The sequence below is a fragment of the Haematobia irritans genome, chromosome 5 (genome assembly GCF_050003625.1).
Source record: "Haematobia irritans isolate KBUSLIRL chromosome 5, ASM5000362v1, whole genome shotgun sequence".
In the NCBI taxonomy this organism is placed as follows: domain Eukaryota; kingdom Metazoa; phylum Arthropoda; class Insecta; order Diptera; family Muscidae; genus Haematobia; species Haematobia irritans.
In genome coordinates, this window is record NC_134401.1 from 72,967,382 (window position 1) to 72,988,275 (window position 20,894).

The 20,894-nt window shown below is 33.6% G+C and overlaps 1 protein-coding gene and 1 long non-coding RNA gene across 2 annotated transcripts in view; both read left to right on the forward strand.

Moving 5' to 3' along the window:
• The window catches only part of Elk (Eag-like K[+] channel), a 1,103,641-nt gene that overhangs the window by 1,036,237 nt on the left and 46,510 nt on the right, over nt 1-20,894 (forward strand). Inside the window, exon 15 of the mRNA XM_075312997.1 lies at nt 15,488-15,612. Within this exon, the coding sequence (XP_075169112.1) occupies nt 15,488-15,612 (125 nt within the window). The remainder of the gene's footprint in view (nt 1-15,487; nt 15,613-20,894) is intronic.
• LOC142241353 (uncharacterized) lies at nt 17,072-18,218 on the forward strand. The gene is made up of 4 exons (XR_012723592.1): nt 17,072-17,138; nt 17,258-17,425; nt 17,490-17,595; nt 17,658-18,218. It is a non-coding gene; the product is annotated as an uncharacterized LOC142241353 (long non-coding RNA).

Here is a 20,894-nt window from a genome sequence, read left to right on the forward strand (position 1 = left end):
TATATTGTGGGATGGAGCCACCGTGGTGCAATGGTCAGCATGCCCACCTTGCATACACAAGGTCGTGGGTTCGATTCCTGCTTCGACCGAACACCAAAAAGTTTTTCAGCGGTGGACTATCCTACCTCAGTAATGCTGGTGACATTTCTGAGGTTCTCAAAGCTTCTCTAAATGGTTTCACTGCAATGTGGAACACCGTTCGGACTCGGCTATAAAATGGAGGTCCCTTGTCATTGAGCTTAACATCGAATAGGGCAGCACTCAGTGATAAGAGAGAAGTTCACCAATGTCGTATCACAATGGACTGAATAGTCTAAGTGAGCCTGATACATCGGGCTGCCACCTAACCTAATCTAACCTATATTGTGGGATGTTCCAGACGTATAGTACTGTCATACTCATAGCTCAAAATCATTTTTAATGAAATTATGGAAATATTTTCTCTGTTCGTTATGCTTAAAAACACTTTGTTTTGCATTTGTAGAATTCTCTTAAAAAAAAAAAAGATCTTTCAAAGGTACCTTGATCATTGTCTCATTTAGAATGACACTTAGGGGTCTACATTTGATTTTAGCTTCCAACAGTTTTGTATAAGCGGGAAAATGTCTGAATTATTTTGTTTGCTTTCAAGCCGAATATTTTATAAAATTAGTTTCAATGAAGAATGTTAATGTCGTCAAGGGCAATTTGTTCCTTTTTCGCATCTTTGCAAAACTTCTTCAACTTTGTTGGTCCAACAGGACTTTCTAAAGTCTCTTTTTATAGCTAATAGGTCTTTTTAACCTCCTTACGCGTTGAACTTAGTGAAGCTTGCATTAACAGCTTGGTTCCGTTGCCTGTTGATGACGAAAGCTCTGCCGCTTTTCTTCTTTTGGTTCTCTCTGAAATGTTGGAAAAAGAGGTTTGAATAAAAGTTCTCCCTGTGTTGTGTAAATTAAATATGTCGACTTACTTTTTGCCACATTTTGTACAACTTTACACAATAACTTCACACTTTTTTAATAGTTAATACATTCCGCTGAAATGCTAAGATTTCCATAGTTTGTAGTAATATGGTTAAAAACGTTATCACATTTTTCTTCTTTCCAGTGTGCATTCCACCAAATAGAGCGCAAATCCCGGTTTTTGAAACAAAAATAGCAAAAAATTACAACGTATTTTTTATTAAACATCAAATAAAAGCAGACGGTTAAAGCGCAAATAGTAAAAGTAGACGTAGTTTTATTGAAGCTACAAAAAAATTATATTTTTTCAAGAACAAGAACATTAGACTGCGTGAAAAAGTTATATTCCATAAAATACTGTGACTGTGCCCCTGATAAAGTAATGGAACTTTCACTAAATGGTTTGAATCTATTATTTTTTCTCAAAAATATTAAAAACCAAAACTTGCCAAACACGAATAAAGTGCATAAAACAACAAATTATCAAAACACTCATGCCAATTGCTGAGAGTGTTTTTTCGCGTGTAACAAACGTCAAATAGATCAATACAAAAAAGTTATTCTTGTGGCTAATGAACATAACATCTAAAATCATTAAATTCAAATCAACAAAAATTCAATAAATCTGTGGAACTACCGCTGCTATAAAATCAGTGATATTTTTGTACACCTTAACAGTATGCAATTAAACTATTACTAAACGGTTGTGAACTACTCTAAACATTAATACACAACATAAAAACATGCGTTGATGTCCAGAAAGTAGGATTGCCTTTTTCGAATTTCGAAAATTTGAAAGTTGTGCTGGATTGTGCTAGGTTTGTGCCGATTTGTGCTGCAATTTGTTTTTTTTTTTTTTTTTTTAAATTTTATCAAATAGCCGAGATATTTGGAAAAAACATTTTCCAACAAAATTTTTGCCAGAATTGTCATTTTCGAAATTCGACATTTTAACAGTTGTGCTGAGTTGTGCTAGCCGAGTACATTATTGTGCCGTTTAAATAAAAATTCTATCTCTTATAGTTTTCGAGAAATTCTAAAATTTCGAAAATTTTCCAGAATCGACATTTTCGAATTTCGACAATTTTAATATTGTATTAAACCGTTATCGACTTGTGCTAAGTTGTGCCGTTGAGATCAACTTTCTATCTCAAGCCATTTCGGATAAACAGCCAAATTAATTTTTTTTAAAAGTTCCAAGGTTAGTACTCATTTGTGCCGTTTGAATCATCTTTCTATCTCAAACCGTTTTGGAGATATTCGCAAAACCTTTTTTTTTAAAATGCCAATTTATGCTTGAAAATAGTCAAAATTTAAAATTTTTGAATTTCAAAAACGGAATTTTGTGCCAATTTGTGCTAGGTTAGTACTCATTTGTGCCGTTTGAATCAACTTTCTATCTCAAACCGTTTTGGAGAAAATTGCAATCATATTTCTTAAAATGGTCTTATAATTTTATTATCAATTATTGTATGATCACATGTTTCAATGACTTATTTCGTTGGTGATAACAGGCAATTTCGGACGTGGTCATATACAGGCAAAATTTAGGTCGTGGTCATATACAGGCAAATTTGGGAAATTCGTGCTCCGTACCACTGCAATACAGGTAAGAATCCTCCGCTTCATTCAAAAATTCTGAATAGACACCCTTATCTGTGAATGAATAAGAGGTAACAAAAACCTGTGTCGAATTATAGGATTTCCCAATAATGCGAGAGTTGAGAACAAATGTGTTCTACCATGTATAGAATGTACCTGTACTCATTAATGATTTCTAGGAGTATATCCTATTCAATGAAGCTTGGTTTACATTTTCCCAATCAATTAAAACCGTAACCTCAAACTTTAAATACCTACATAGTTATATCAAAAACGCTTATATTCGAAGTTTCTGTGCAAAATAAAACTAACGTGGTTCCAGAAATTAGTAAAGTGAAAAAATCAAAGATTATCTGAAATAACAAGATGTCTATATGCTTCCTCTTTTTTTTCCAATAGGCTCATGAGTTTAGGTCCATACATGTATGAGAGAGTTGGAAAAAAATGGGTATGATGTTATGAATTTAAAAAAGAAAAGAAAATGAAGAATTTTCAATTTGGTTAATAGGCCTGTTTCTGCACTCTTTTCATTCAACATTTCTGCCAAAAGAAATTACTTCAAGTAAATTGTATTTATTTTTATTTTGTTGTGTCTTTATTAGTACCGTATCTTTACAAATTACATTGCCATACAAGACATAATTACTAATATGGTTTATTTATAATCATATGATGATAAAAATGGCAATTCTAACGGATACACTGGAAATTAATAGCCACCTTAAGATTTAAATCATTAAGAGATGTATATTATGTTCCCTGGTGTTCTTTCTGCGTTAAGTTTTCTACGGTTTTTCTGAGAAAATAGGAATTTTTTACTTTACACTTTTAATTTTGGTTTAAACTTATGAAACACGCACGTAGTAGCGGCCAATTCAAAATGTTTCCCTCTTTTAACTTCTTTATTTGTCAATTGTTGTTTTTTATCTCTTTTTGTTCGTGTTTTTGTCAAAACGAAAAATTTAACAGTCACAAATTATTACACATTATTGGTCCCCCGAACACACATATGATTTACACATATGATTGCTATGAATACAATTTTAAAGAGGAATTGGTGAAAAGCAAAATAGATAACCAACAAGCAAAATAGATAACGAATTTGTGTGAACCTAAAGTCGTGCACTTTTATCTATTCAAGAACAAGAGGCAGTTTGGACATCTTGTTATAATTACAAAGTCTTTGGAAAAAATCGTCTGCAAATCAAGTTCATAATAAAATCGAAAATTTAAAAGAACTTATTCGTGAACCCAAATTTTCCAACGTGATTGATTCAAAAGGAAATGTAACCCCTCCGTCCGCAAACGTGTATAAAAATTTAAGTGATTCGTTACAAAATTGTAATAAAATGAAACCGAAGTATATTTATAATTTTTTCAAAGCGAACCGTTCAATTCAATATTGACATTACGGAGATTTGGTCTAGTTTAAAACCAGAAAGTAGTTTATATATTTTCAAAAATCGTGATCGTATCATAAAAACGTTAAAAAAATACATGGACATACGTTCTTTACGAAGAGACTCATAATGTAACTAATATTCCATGCCCATTCATTTTTAAAAAGTCTCAAGTTTCCGAATCGGGAATATATGTATCGGTATCTGGTCAATGTCCTGAATGTCCTTGCAAATTTCTGGGTAGAATTCCTCAAGAACCTAAAGAAGGTGAAATTATCAAAATGTATTGCAGTATAAGCGATTTTGACGGTAGTGTAAATCACGTAAAAAAAAGAGACCGCTTAGAGGCAATTTACGAAAAGCCATCGGTAATAATTTGGTAGAGAACAATTTATTGCCGTGTCAATGTAGGAGAAACGAAGCTTACCGGTTAATTGAAACGCTTGGAGATACCAGTCCGCCGAATTTGACCTAGGAATTTACAATTTAAAATACACAACCAAATACTCCACGTCAATTCACAATATTGGTCTTGATCCATTTCATTATTGGTCTAAAGATAAAATGTACCTTTTTCGAAATTTAACGAAACTTTAATAGTAGACGCTACGGGCAGTGTAGTAAAATCAATTGTTTTACCAAACAAAGAAAAATCTTCGCACATATTTCTGTTCCAGACGGTCACTCAAATTAACAAAAAAACGGTACCGGTATGTAAAATGCTAACCACGGTTAAAACAACTGTTGTGATTATAATTTGGTTCTTAGAATTTCTAAGAAAATGTCAGATTGAAACGAGAAACATAACGGTACCGAAAGAATTTATTTGCGATTTCGATAAAGCTTTATTAGGTGCGGCATCGCGCGTCTTCTCGAATGCAAAAAGTTTGCACCACTATCTAGATTGGTGCTTCTATATTATTTGCGGTAATAATCAAACATTCCCCACTTGTATTTTACGTTTAGATGTGTGTCATTTTACGGACATAATTGCTCGGTGGAAGTGCTATTCCAAACACCAGACGGAGTACGAGCAATGTACATGCGATCTTTATGTATTTTGAGGACCCAAAGTGATTTTGCAGAGATGAATAAAATGTTCATTTCAATTTTGAAATTGACATTGCACAAAAGTGGCGAAAAAGGAAGTCCGGCATTTGAAGCCAAACAGTACTTGAGGTTCAAAATAAAAGGGAGCCCAGAACTTAATTTTGATGACCAATTATATTCTTCTGAACTGTAGGACTCAGAAGTCGAAGAACATCATATAGAAGGAGAACCCTATTCAAGTATTCAGACCTATGTGAATAACACATACGAAGTTGCTGAAAACGCCAAAAGGGAGTATATGGATATCGACGATGACCTTAATGGATATATGCTTCCCGACTTCTCCGTGAAGTTAAAAAAAATAATGATGTATTTTCCAATATTTACCGAAATCATGCGTGGTCTTCGTGGAGAAGGAAGAGTAAACGCAACGTCTTCACCCGTGGAATCCTATTTTAACGATTTGAAGCACAGACAGTTTCGAGCGGTAGGTTTTCCGCTTCGTGTGGATAAATTCGCGGCAATACGTGAAATTCAAAAAAACGTTGTATGAGGCTACAACCGGATGCTTCAAATTAAACAAGGATAGAGACGTCGACTATATAATAAAATCTGCTGACATCGAAGGGGAAAAATAGTATGGAATACATCAAAAACATGCCCATCACAACCTAAACGAAATCAACAAAATGTAAATATTGAGTGTTGCAGAACGACTAACAATTTTGTCCTGAAAATATATTTTGTCTTTACGCTTCAATAATTATGTTTGACAAATTGTGTCACCTATTGTGATTAATCATATTGTTTGCCGTTTGGTCATAGACCAAGGAAGGTATAGACATCACAAGTGAATTCACATCGCTGTAGTTTGTCTGCACACCGTAGAGGGCTCTTTTACGTCTGTAATTGAATGATTTTTTAATTTGGCTTTAATTTGTTTTCTTGATGAAACACCAAATCATATAAAGTTCTATACATCCACATCTTTTTGGCAATGATTTGTATGGTAATTCTCGTTTTCCAAAAACAAATTGAGTCACTTGACTGCGCAATTGAGTGGAATGACTGCGCAGTGCAAATAAACAAAACCATGGTGAATTATCAAAGTATGTCTCTATATTTAATTGGTCTATGGTTTGGTTATCCGTAGTTTTGTTTCTCCTTTGATCCTCTTGTTTGTTATCGATTTATTCTAATTTGGAAACACAAGAGGAAGGAGGTGCAAAACTGCGGTGAGTATTTTTATTAGATTTATATGTATTTTATTTTACAGTTGTTTTAAATTTTTAGAAATAAACGCTCAATTGTTTGTAATCACATTCATACAAACGGTTAAATTGGCAAAACCTTCCGACTCAATTGCGGCCAGCAACATTGAGAATGAACTTTCTTTGGAGTTAGATTGGCGGAAGAAAATTAACAAAAGAAATACAATTGAAGCAGAATTTGCAGTTTTGCCGGATGATTCCCCTGATTCTGAGAGTGAAATAGAAGTAGTATCCGACTTCAAACGGTTCCAATCAGAGAAATCCAAAAAGGTTATAACAAAGCGGGCACGGTATTGTGAAAATTATCCAGTATTTAAGCCAACAACGAAAGATAAAGGAACCTATCTGCTGTCATTCCAAACGGTTCCCGTTGTCCAAATGTGAAGCCAAAGGGATGTTCCGTATCTTTGTCTAACACATGTGCATTCAATAGCTTATTTGAGATTGTTTGTATTGCACTGGCGAACGAGTCTTCGTATGCTGAACAATTACTAAACGTGGACATTCTTTTGTTTAGCTGTGCCAGGATGTTCTTGAAGGAAAGGCTTTGTGCAAAACAATTTCGTGAGTTAGCAACTGTACTCCGATCCCTTGTTATTGAGCTTAACATGAAATCGGGCAGTACTCAGTGATAAGAGAGAAGTTCGCCAATGTGGTATCACAATGGGCTGAATAGTCTAAGTGAGCCTGGTACATCGGGCTGCCACCTAACCTAACCTAACTGTACTCCGATCAATGCGGAATGCTCAAAAACAATTTCGAAATTCACTAACAATTACAAATCAACGTGCACCATGGAAAACATTAGTTGCGAGTGTAAGATTACCGATTTGGTAAAGGAACTACTATCCGGAGCACCTAGCTATGTCGTCATGTATTAATGTCAAATATGCAACTCTTCGAAGACAGATGCGTTTATAGAGACTCGGATTCATCTTGACATCATCAAACAGAAATGAGTAAAACATCTCGCGGAGGCATTGGAGTTCACAAATAGAGTCAAAAGATGTTGCAGCCAGGACATGACATGCAACTGCTACTACAGTCCCCATCTTCTAATAAGTGTAGAAATTGGGTTGGATAACCGCATCAAAGTATGTGATAAACCCACCGAAATACAAATTTGTTGGGGCCCTAGGTTAGGTTAGGTGGCAGCCCGATGTATCACGCTCACCTAGATTATTCAGTCCATTATGATACCACATTGGTGAACTTCTCTCTTATCGCTGAGTGCTGCCCGATTCCATGTTAACTTAATGACAAGGGACCTCCTTTTTATAGCCGAGTCCGAACGGCGTTCCACATTGCAGTGAAACCACTTAGAGAAGCTTTGAAACCCTCAGAAATGTCACCAGCACTACTGAGATGGGATAATCCACCGTTGAAAAACTTTTTGGTGTTCGGTCGAAGCAGGAATAGAACCCACGACCTTGTGTATGCAAAGCGGGCATGCTATCCATTGCACCACGGTGGCTCCACGGTTGGGGCCCTAAGTACAAGATTGCGGGATTCGTCGGCTACAGAGGCAATTACAGCACTACATCGATTGGACACTACACTGGCTATGTGCGAATAAATCACCACTGGTTGGAATACGATGACTTATCATCAGAAAAATCTCCAACTGGTGTTAATACTAACACAATAGTTGATCCTCAAATTATATTTTATACAAAGCTTGAAGACTTGTGATGTTGACCATCGTAATATAGAGGTTTAAACTTATTATTAAAATAAATACATTTAAATTAATGGAGAGTATTTTTATAGGACCCATTGGGATATCACTACATTCAAGCCTTACAAAACTTGAAAACTGAATACAAAGCTATTTTTTAGAAAAATTTTGCTAATATCTCCAAAACGGTTTGATAGAAAGTTGATTCAAACGGCACAAATGAGTACTAACCTAGCACAAATTGGCACAACATTCAGTTTTTTGAAATTAGGAAATTTTAAATTTTGACTATTTTCGCATAAATTGGTATTTAAAAAAAAAGTTTTTGCGAATATCTCCAAAACGGTTTGAGATAGAAAGTTGATTCAAACGGCACAAATGAGTACTAACCTAGAACAAATTGGCACAACATTCAGCTATTTGAAATTCGAAAATTTAAATTTTGGCGTTTTTCAAACACATAGTTTTGAACTTTTTAAAAAATTTAATTTGGCTGTTTCTCGGAAACGGCTTGAGATAGAAAGGTGATATCAACGGCACAAATTAGCACAAGTCGATAACGATTCTGGAAATTTTTCGAAATTTTAGAATTTCTCGAAAACTATAAGAGATAGAATTTTTATTTAAACGGCACAATAATGTACTCGGCTAGCACAACTCAGCACAACTGTCAAAATGTCGAATTTCGAAAATGGCGATTCTGGCAAAAATTTTGTTGAAAAATGTTTTTCCAAATATATCGGCTATTTGATAAAATTTAAAAAAAAAAAAAACAAATTGCAGCACAAATCGGCACAAACCTAGCACAATTCAGCACAACTTTCAAATTTTCGAAATTCGAAAATGCCAATTCTACTTTCTTGGACATCATGCGTTGCTGTTAAGCGAATAATATATTATGAACCCTAAAAGTATGCACAATAAATTCTACATATATGGTTGTTGACTACGCTAAATTTTTCATATCACCCTGCAATTTTATTTAAATTCGTTAAATTAAAACAAATATTAAATCAAATTAATCATCGTAAATAAAATTTAAAATTAAATTCATATACAAACTATAAATATCCAAATAGCCTAAGTATCTTCAACGACAATGGAAGACGACAGTATTGATATTACATTCAGTGAAAACCTAACAATTAGTGATAATTTGTTGTTCGCTCCAAAGCGTCTGATAGAGCTTCAAAGACACTCTTTCTCTGAGAAATCTAACACAAACACCACTCCGCGTCGTGTAAACTATGAATCGCCACAACGTGTAGCTATGCTCATAGATAAACGGTTCGAAAAACTAACTCAAGTTATATACAAGAAATTTAGCGAGTAGGAGAGCTACATTGAGAGACATTTTGAGAAGAGAATGTCACAGTTTCAATCAGAGATCAACATTATCTCAGATAGATCATCCAAACTGGAAACAGTTGCAGCCAAAATTGATTCCATACAAAACGACAAAATGTAACTGTGAACAAATTATATCAGAAATGAAATCTGAAATAATCGACCTGAAACAACAAAGACTCAAACAAGAAAATTTGTTAGTAGCTTGTGATCTTCGATTGAATGGGATCCCCTGTTGCAACGGAGTAAAGTTGCTATTAATTTTTACAAACTTGTGTAGTACGTTAAATACCGGCTATAAAATCAATTTACAGATTGAAAAACAAAAACAACATTATAAAAGAAACTGCTATAATAGTTACATTTCTATCTCCCTATGATATAAATTCTTTTTTGAAAAATGTCGCACTGTTCAAACGCGCAAACAACACGAAATTACTTTTAAAACATATTGGATTCGACTCTAACATCCCGATCTGTGCAAATGAAAACCTTACATCCACAAGCTACAAAATACTACAAAAAGCACTACAGTATAAAAGACAAAAACAGATACATACAGCTTACTCTTTTCGTGGTCAAATCTACATTAAAACTAATAAACCCACCGATCCTAATGGAAAATAGGGATAATCTTCTCTCATTTTTTCGTGAAAACACCGAGAGAAATACTATCTACGATTCTCAACCAAACATGCCACTACCGAATCATATCAATCAAACAAAAATTATTCAATAAAAATACAATAAATATACAAAAATTATTAATTCACAATCAAAATTATTAAAAAAATTTTAAAAACTATTACTATAAATTATTTAATAAAAATACAAAAATTATTAATTAACAATCAAAATTATTACAAATTATTTAAAAACAATAACTATGTATCAATTTATATAAAATATAACATAAACTGTTGCACTTATTGTTATGTACTTTGCATTGCTTTTAGTAAAATTAATGTTTAGCCTAACAAATTTAAGTTCCAAAGACAGTTTGGGAACTACACTGAGAGTATTAACCAAGCAAAAACATGGACTTAAAATCACGCATATAAACGGCCAAAATTTAAACAATAAGATGGATGAATTTCGGCATTTATTCATAAAGTCATACGTCGACGTAATTTGCGTTTCCGAAACCTGGTTTCATCCTCAGATAAATACTAATCTATATGGGCTGGATGGGTATACTCTTTATCGACGTGATAGACTCTCTAATGCTGGTGGCGTTGCCACTTATGTAAGAAATGGTCTGAATTGTAATATAAAAGATCTGAAACTGGCTCCCAAGTTGAGTATATTTTTGCTGAAGTAGTCACTCAGTCCAATTTCAAACTTCTTATAGCTTGGAAATCGAATACATTTCTCTGAGTTACAATGACGTCATCATAGTCGGCGATTTCAATAGCAACTTACTGGATTCCAGTTTACTATCAACTACCATGTAAACATTTACTTACTCCCAGTTAACACTTCAAATCCCACACATTTCACTTGTACAAACGCTAGTCTATTAGACGTTATCTTTGTCAATCAGAGATCAAAAGTTATGATGTATGACCAACTCTGTGCACCAGCCTTTTCCAAACATGACTTATTGTTTCTAACTAACGACACATATGTTACATTGACAACGTGGATACTCATGCTACCTATCGTGATTTTAAACGTCTTGATTACACTCAACTGAACCATCTGATTGATGTTTTTCAATGGGACCACATTTACGACCTTCCCGATGTCGATGACCAACTAACATTCTTACAGGAAAATTTATGTTATATTTTTGATGTCTGTGTACCGCAAAAACCTATAGTTATCAAACATAAGCAACCCCCTTGGTTCAACAACGAAATCAAACATCAAATTGCTTGTAGAGATTCTGGCTTTGAAAGATGGAAACGATTTAAAACAAATGAACTATATGAGTTATACAAATCTGCAAGAAAAACTGTGACGAAAAGCATTGCTTGTGCCAAATCAAATTATTATGGTAACAAGTTCAGAAACGATCTGGACAGCAAATCAAAATGGAAAGTAATAAAAAATATTGGAATTGGTAGGAAAAATAACAATATTAGCAGTACTGTAAATATTAATAAAATAAATGAATTAACACTGCGCAGCCACTAACTGACATATATGCTGGGATGAGTATAGCGGCACCAGATTATAGTTTTTCCTTCCATTGTGTCGATTCGTACGATGTATTGAAGAGTTTCCAAGCAATTAAATCAAATGCAACTGGTACTGATGAAATTAGTCCAAAATTCATAAAACTCTTTTGTCGAAGCTTCTGTCTTATTTTACTCATATTTTCTATACTTGTCTAACCAAATCCACGTTTCCTAAAGCTTGGAAAATCGCAAAACAATCTAATAATGATTATCGAACAATTGCCATCCTACCTTTCCTATCAAAAGTTTTGGAACGTATAATGAACCAGCAGATATCTCAATATTTGGAAGACCATACTTTATTAAGCGAATATCAATCCGGATTTAGGAAGAGAATAAATTGCATCACAGCTCTTACCGAAGTTGTTAGGTTAGGTTAGGTTAAAGTGGCAGCCCGATTAAGATTCAGGCTCACTTAGACTATTCAGTCCATTGTGATACCACATTAACCGAAGTTGTTGAAAACATACGGGAACGGCTCGATGACAACATCATAACGTATTTAGTGCTTCTTGGCCACAGCAAGGCATTTGATACGGTAAATCACAACATATTGCTATCTAAACTTCACCATTTTTTCTACTTTTCCAAAACTGCTTGTAATTTCATCTCTTCGTATCTAAGATCCCGCTCACAAATCGTAGTTATAAACAGTATGAATTCGAATCCTAAGGACATATCAAGAGGTGTTCCTCAAGGATCCATCCTTGGACCAACCCTTTTCAGCATGTACATCAATTATTTGGCTGATGCCCCACTTACTTGTAACATACACATGTATGCAGACGATGTACAAGTATAATCCAGTATGAGGTTGTCTGATATCGATACATGCATTCAAAATATAAATTTCGATTTGAACAGAATCCAAAATTGTTCACAACATAATTGATTGCAACTAAATTCGTCAAAAACAAAATTTCTTGTCATATCCAAAAATAAAACTCTTGAAAACAGTGTGATCCGTAACAGACTCTACATTGACAAAACTGCAATTGAATATGTCGAGACCCAAAGGAATCATGGTATACTATTTAATTCGAAACTATCATGGACAGATCATATAGCATGTGCCGTTGGTAAACTTCATGGAATGCTGCATAATTTATGGGCTGTTTGGACAAATACGCCAATATCCAATCGCATTCTATTGGCTAAATCGTACTTGATACCAAATCTATTGTATGGTTGTGAATTATTTGCGAGATGCGACTACTCATATTCCCATAAATTAAAAGTAGCATACAACAATATTGCACGATATATTTTCAACAAAGGCCGCCGAGACCGAATATCTGAGTTTGCTTTTAAACTATTTAATATTACGTTCGATAACCTTTACTAAAAGTAATACACCCACGAATCAAGTCATTGATATCAGAGAGACAATTCTTTATATTTAGTTTTCGTCTTTAGAACTCCTTACCATCACGTTTACAAACTATAAGCAATGCTAATTTATTCAAAAAATAAATATTTTAAACATTTACTTAAAGAAAATATTATATATTGTTTTTAATTAAAAATGTTTATTTTTACATATTTTACACACTTTTTCATAATATTATGTCAATATGTTTTGATATAATTTATACATTTTTATTTTGTTTGCTACATATAACATGTGGTGTGCTCCCTTAAGTCTACTCTAATGCCCTCTGGAATTAGCATGGACATTGTAGTTATCGAAATCATATGTTTTTGTAGAGTTACAGGGAACATGGGAAAGAAAAAAAGCGCGCGGAGGCATATTGGTAGGTGCCTCATGTGATTCGCCTTCCTTACGTTTTTGACCATACCAACAGGCGGAGGTGGTTTCCTATAAAAGAAAGAGATTTTTTTTATTCGAGCCGGCGAGCGATAACACGTGTCTAACGAAAAGTAATTTACAACGCCACATAGTGTGCTAGTGATCAACCTTACCTTTTGAATCACAACATATCAGATGTCATGAGTAAAAGACTTTGAAGCCACCAGAAGAAAAGGAAATACCTGAGCTTAATCGTAGGTTAGGTTAACCGTATAGTAATATTAATAGAAGTTGGATCGCGTCTTTTCTATCCACCTCCACAGTTGCAACGAGGGAGGAATTTTTTTCTAACGACTCGGAGAGAGCACTACTGTTCCGGTGGTACAGAGGTATTCTGTAGCAGCTAGTTCCCTATATACTTATACATAACCTTAAAAAGAAAAAAAAAAAAAAACATTGACAAACAGACTTAACGCCTGAAATAAAAAGAGTCATTTCCCATTTGGGGATTACCCCGTGGGTAATCCTCGTACGGTAGTAGTTGTTTTGTTTTTATGGCGAAAAGGTACTACATTGAAACCCAGAACCTACCTATATTGCAAAGGATGAGCTCACCCTAGGCCCATAGGTGTATAAGTAGAAAATAGGAGGAAAGTTGCTCCCACTTTTAGTAGATGTCGTCCCTGTAAAACTACGAGGTTTATAACGAACAGAAGAATAAGGAAATAGAAACTTTTTATTTTGGGTCTGAACGGAATAATATTTTTTTACGTACTATTACTGCCACAAACGATACGAACATACTTCGGGAACAAAGGATTGAGTATAGCCTCTAGGCGGTCCAACCAGGTTTATAACCTCCCCTGAAGTAGTGAGGACCAATTGCAATTCACACTGTCCTAAATTCCTAGCGAGCCACGCGCCCTGCTTGGGTTAGAATACTGTTGAGAACCGCACCCATCATGGCTGAGCTCACGCCGATGCAATACCAGCGACGAACAGTATTTATCCCTCTCCAAAAGGCAGGGTTCCTCAAGGGAACGCGACAAACATTTGAAATATGATAAGCTGGTACTTTCAGTTATAAGATTTAAGATCTTGTTGTACTAGCTTTAAGAAATCAAGCAATAAATAAACAAATAAAATAAATTAATACGTGAGATGTTAGAGAATCATCCTGTTTTAAAGCCAATGTGGAATAAAGTGGAATTTGTTAGTTTTATTGCATTTAATTTTACGAAAAATTTTGTTTTTTTAATTTTATGTTATAAAATAGCACTATTATTTCATTATCACATTGACATTTTCACATTTTGTTTTTTGATAATTAAAGTACTTACCATCACCTTACATATAAAAATGTACTTGACAAGTTATGATATGTTCCCACCTACCGTTACCGTTCACACCGAGTTGAGATGTTTTAGTATGATGGTTGCTATGGAAACTTGAAATTCCCATTTACTCTAAATTCAAAAAATACCGCGATTGCGAAGGGAAAATTTTTTAAGTTATTTTCACTTCTCTATTTTCTTCAAAGCCTTTGTTTATTCGTTTTTTCTATGAAATTTATTTTAATAGTTTGACATATATTTTGAAAAGAGTATGTTCAGTCTGAGCATATTCCAAATTAGGGGCTTTTACATTATAAAATTGACGTGTTTTGGAGGAAAACTTTTGTTTTGAACTTGATATTTTTTTGTATGGGAAAAACGACTCCTTTTGAAATGCTTATGAAGGGAAAACATTTCAAACTCCAAAACATGCTTGGTGAGAACGCCGTATTGATAATTACAACACGTATTAATAGTGAATAACGGGTTTTGACGTATATTTAAACTATTTTTTCTGACATCTGAAAGTATTTATTATCGTATGACAGAAATAAATGTTGATTTTAGTATTTTGATTTTTGGCCAAATAAGTGGGTTCGCCAGAACATATTGCATCAGTGTAGAAATCTATATAACGTTTATTCCCCGGGGTCTGAGCTCAAACCTAGCTGCTGCGTATTAGAGCTTAAAACTTCCTGTCGAAAAGCGGTTTCGCCAGAGTGTATTCCACTACTTGGCATTATTTTGCGGACCGAACTGTGACAGAGTATCTAAAGGCAATAGATGCAGCATTACATTATAGGAATCTGATCCAGTCTTACTGAATGCGCCTGGGGATAATGAAATATTTTTTTCTATCCATCTTTGTAGCAAATGCAAAAACCATACAAAGCAATTTTGAATATTAATCAAATATTTTCTTTTACAGGTAAGGGAGATCTTGTGGGTTCTGATCTAAATATACATTTAGCCGGTAGTTTAAATGGACAAGTGACGACAAACTCTGGTAACACAGGCCAGGATGTTGTTGTTAGAAGCAGCAGCGATATAAAGGTAAGTTTATGTACCAATTTGTCTTATTTCTATATATTCTTGAACTATGTTAAGATAGTTCAATTCATTCAATAATGACCTCAATATTTGAACTTCCTGTTAGTTGTACTTTAAGTAGAGAATAGTTGTAGTCGAATTCATTGTTGTTAACTTGGCGGGAGATATACATCCTTTTTTTGGCTCCACAGAATTTGCAAATAAACACATTTGGATTCGTTGAATTGGTTTTGAATGCTGATTAGCTGATGGAAGATTGAGCTGGGAGCTCGTGTTGGCATTGGATTTTTTGGGTGAATATTAATAAAAATTAAGATTTTTTAGTGAATTATTAAAAATACACTGGAAAGCTTGAAGAAACTAGATACTTCCTAATTGTTTGAACAAAAACAAAGTCAGCTAATCTCTTGCTGACATCATAGACCAAGGAAGGTATAGACGTCTTATGTGAATTCATAGCGCTGTGGTTCGTCTGCACGCCGTAGATGGTACTTTTACGTCTGCATATGAGTGATTTTTTAATTTGTTTTCTTTCCTTTGTTCTTTCGATAAAACAACAAATATTGTAAAAGCATATAAAATTCTGTACATCCACACCTTTTTCTTAACGCAAATAGACTGATTTTTACGGTAATTTCCGTTTTCTAAAAACAAATTGAGTCACTTAACTGCGCAATGGAGTGCAATGACAGTGCACTGCAAATAAACAAAATCATGGTGAATTGTCAAAAGACGTATATACCTTTTCTTCGTCTATGGATGACATAATACTGGTTGGCAGAGAGAATGAAAACACAAGAGGACGAAAGTTCTCTTCTGCGAGGAAAACAAATGTCAACCGTATAGATGTGGCACAATAACTATAGCTTTGGTATTACAGACGTTGCGGTCGAAGCGATGTTTTGATAAATTCTTTATAAAGTCATCGGCAGTTATAATTTCAAATTGTCTGCCAAAAAATTTAATGGAATGAATCCATTTATTAAAAAGAACATTTACGGCCATTTTCATGTAGCTCCGTTAGGCTTTAACTGCCAGTTAACAGAAAGTAAATTCAAAATATCTTCTCTCCGGTTAACTTTAACTGAAAAATTTTCGGCAGTTAAGTTCCTAACTGGCATATGGAATATATATGCAAGATGGCAGCTATGCCCATAATACGGTTTAAAAGTTCGTTAGTTAACGGTGCACTAACGGAGCTTCATGAAAATGGCCGTTATTACTACAAAGTTGGTTCTAAATCCTATTTTCCTTACGTTTCGTAAAGTCGTCAGAGAACTGAACTGGGTGATGCTGACGCAAACTGTATGATATTTGAGAGAATCGCCGACAAAAACTGCATGATATTAGAGAATTTTTGCTCATGACTGCCACCTACTGACGCAGTTTCGCTTCACTGTTTCGTACTCTTGTTTTTTTTATTCGCTCTGTGTTCGGAGTTGACAATGTATCCAGATAGCTAGTTAACAATACATCCCAATAAACACAGGATGAGCGTTTTTCAAATGCAACAACTTTTCAGTTTGAGGGTAAATATAATTTTCAACATAAATTCAACTTGACTTGAAATAGCTCATCTTCAATACATCTTCAAATTATTTGCGAATTACTTCCAATTTGGCAAAATGTTGACGAAATCTTTGAAAAGGTGTTGAAGATAATATGAGAAAACTTTGACAAAACACTACCCTAAAATGCAACGAAAAAACCATGTGGTTTTCAATACTTATTTGTGCAACGAAGTTCGTGGTCAATTGCAAGAAATAAAAGAAAATGGAAAATTTTAGACAAATAACCAAATAGTTTATAAAAATAGGTAAGTGAAAATAAAAAATGAAATAAAACTTTAAGGAAGTCACTAAATGTATATCTCTTTGCAGAAAACTAAAATTATGGATTCAACGTTCTTGAAAACATTAAAAAGCTGACCGATGAAAAAATGGTGGACAATTAACTGGAACTGCTTCAGATAGTTTATAATAATTGGTACGTCAATTTAAATTAAATCAACACTTTAGAGAAGTTACTAAATTTAAATATCTTTGCAGAAAACTAAAATCTTTGGATACTACATTCTTGCAAACATTAAGAAGCTGACCAAGGAAAAATGAGTGGCTTATCGACAAGAAAAAGTTTCCAGAAACATTACAAGTGCAACCAATTAAAATTGTTAAAAACAACCAATTGTTGAAATCAACAACTTCTGGATGAAAATGTGCATCACATCGTCAGTTTAATTCATATGCTATTATCAGTTTAAAATGAATATTTTGTGAATTCCTTCTGCTGGAAATCAATTCTAACACGCATTCCAGTATGTTCCTAATTTCAAATTGCCCGCATGTTAATAAATTTTAATGCTGGTTTATGACACCAAAAGGAAGGAAATCGAATTATCAATGCAAAAGTGTTTACTAATAATGTTTAAGATATTTAAAGTTTTGTTGTTTGTTTTTTTTTTTTTTTGTTCTTATTTGTTGATATGTTTAATAAGATTATTATTTATCAATTGGTATTGTATTTATCAATTGGTATTGGCTATGTAGTGTAGTGTATTATTATATATTTTATTTTGATGAAAATGAATAAATTATACAAAATTCATAGAATTTTGGCTTTGACTTTCAATTTGAAGTGGGGATATCATTCATACAAATTTAGGTTGAAAAGTATTTGCAACGATGTTAATTTTGAATTTGACTCCCATCGAAAATTGTTTGAAAAATTATTGAGTAGCGATGCATTTAAATTTGAGGATAACACTTGAGATATTATTGCTAATGTGTTGAATTTCACTGTTGAGGGTAATGTCCTTTTTTTTTGTTGAGAACGCGATTTTCTCAACAATTTCTCAATTTAAATCTTATCTTGTTTGAAAAATTGTTGAAAATTAGCATTTTTCAAACGTTTGTGTTTATTGGGATGACATCTCAATAGTTTTACCAGATTGATGCAAGAATAGAGTAGCCACCCCATATTCATTCACAATGAATAATAACACACCTGTTACAACTTCGTCCGTTCGAATATCACAATTAACAAAAAGAATGCTTATAGATACTTCACCTGTCAGTGCAATTTCCTCAGCATCTTAAAACCTGGTGGGAAATGTACAAGTATCCGAACTCATGATTGTGATGCATAAAGAAATGGACGAAATAATGGAGCAAAAACTAAAAAACAGCTTAAAAACCAGGTTTCTTGTACGGACAACAAGTTTGATGAACTCAAAGCTTAAAATGAAGCCATGAGAGCTGAAATTGACGCTTTTTAAAAACAGAACGATCAAAAGATCATGAATTAATTAGGAGAATTGTATATCAAACTTAAAGGAAAACTGTTATTAACGTGAAACAATCAATCCAGTAATAATCTCTTGAAACTTACAAATGTCAACGAACTATTCAGATCAAATGAAAAAATTGCCGCGATAGCAAACAGAAACAGAACTAATGGCAGAAAAGGTTTTGCAAAACACTAATGCCCATATTCATAATAATTTACTGACAGTTTATCGAAGGAATTTGTATGGTAATAGTAGGCTTATAGTCATTGATGCAGCTTAAGGAAGAAATATTAAGTATCGACAAACCTCAAAAAAAGGCCGAAGTTATATTGAGCGAATTGTATGGTGAAAAACTAAATGATTTAAAGCTCGATTGTAAATTACTGTTGAATACAAAAAAGACTAAATTTAAACAATATATGTAAATGATTTAAATTTAACAATTCTATCCTACAATATACATGGATGACCTAGAAAATAAAGTTTTATATGCAGATTTCTTTCAATATGTACGAAAATACGATATCTTTGCTCTAATAGAAACTAATATAACATCCGATAAAGCAGGAAATTTTGACAAATATTTTGGGAATTTTACATTACGTCGAGATTTGGAGGAACCATGGGTGGATGTCTATTCGGAATAAAAAAATATCTGTAGACAGAAGGTATAAAATATGCACTACAGACAAAATCATATATAACTGGAAAAATCTTACTCACGCATGATGTTGTTTGAAAAGAAAATTTGTACTCACGCACGAAAATGTCGTGACTCACGAAAAATACCATGACTTACGAAAAATATCGTGACTCACGACGTGTCTGAAAACATGAGCATGATTAAAATCGAGAGCGTTATTAAACTCTTAACATCCCAGGTGTCACTAAAATTATAAATGAATTCAACTCGAAAGCGCTTCATATCTGTGCGCGGGATTATTTTCGTGAGCGTATTTTTCCGAAATTTATTACTCATGCACACTCACGAATAAATTATTTTCGTGACTCACGCACGAATTTAGTTTCTTAATCACAATCACGCGCTTGGCATCAGCGTGACTCACGACAATTTCGTATCACGTGCACACCTCTACTTGGTGTGAAGGCTTCAACAAATTAAATACGTTTTTTTCGAAAAATCAAATAGTAATTGACGATTTAAATATTCGTATTGGTGAAATGCTGAAAAATGTTCATGAGTTACATATAGACTCGACTGCTATTTTATTGGAGAGGAAGTCGAAAGATAAAGTAGTAAACGCAAGAGGAAAAATGTTATTCAATTTTGTTACGACTATGGGATGGTGATAGCAAATGACATGGTACAGGGTGATGAGTGTGGAGAATTTAATTTTATAAATACGATTAGGACCTCAGTAAACGATAGCAAGTTTTGTAGAAGAAGCATATAAAGCAACACAGGAAAACAGAAAATAAATATGTCGATATGCTAAATTATTTTAAACTTGAACAAAAAATACATAACGTGAATGATTTAAAAGACTGACCAGCAAAAAAATTTGGAAGTTCTTCCAAAGGCACAACTTTAAAAGCACTTCCAGAAGATGTACTCCCAATGATGTTCTTTATTTCAACTACACAGGAAGTTCTTTTCATTCATTTTTTTATAACATGATTTTTTCATATTTTTAATGGGTAACTTAAACTTTTTTTGTTTCAAATTGGTTACAAACAGTTTAAGAATTCATAAAATTGTACAAATTATTTAAATTTTGTCGAAAAAAAGGCTAAATCCAATCTGAAAACATTGTGAATCTTTGAAAACATTTGAGGCCAAACGTTTCAGACAAGCGTTAGAATCCATTAAAAATTATAAAAAGTTATAAAAATTATTTATTTGACAAAATATCACAGAATTTTTTAATTTACACCCAAAACATTGAATTCGGATCACACCTAAAGTAGTGATGCAAATTCAGTGCACCGGCTGTTGAAATGGAGGACTTCCGTCCCATGACAAGCCCATGTTAAATTC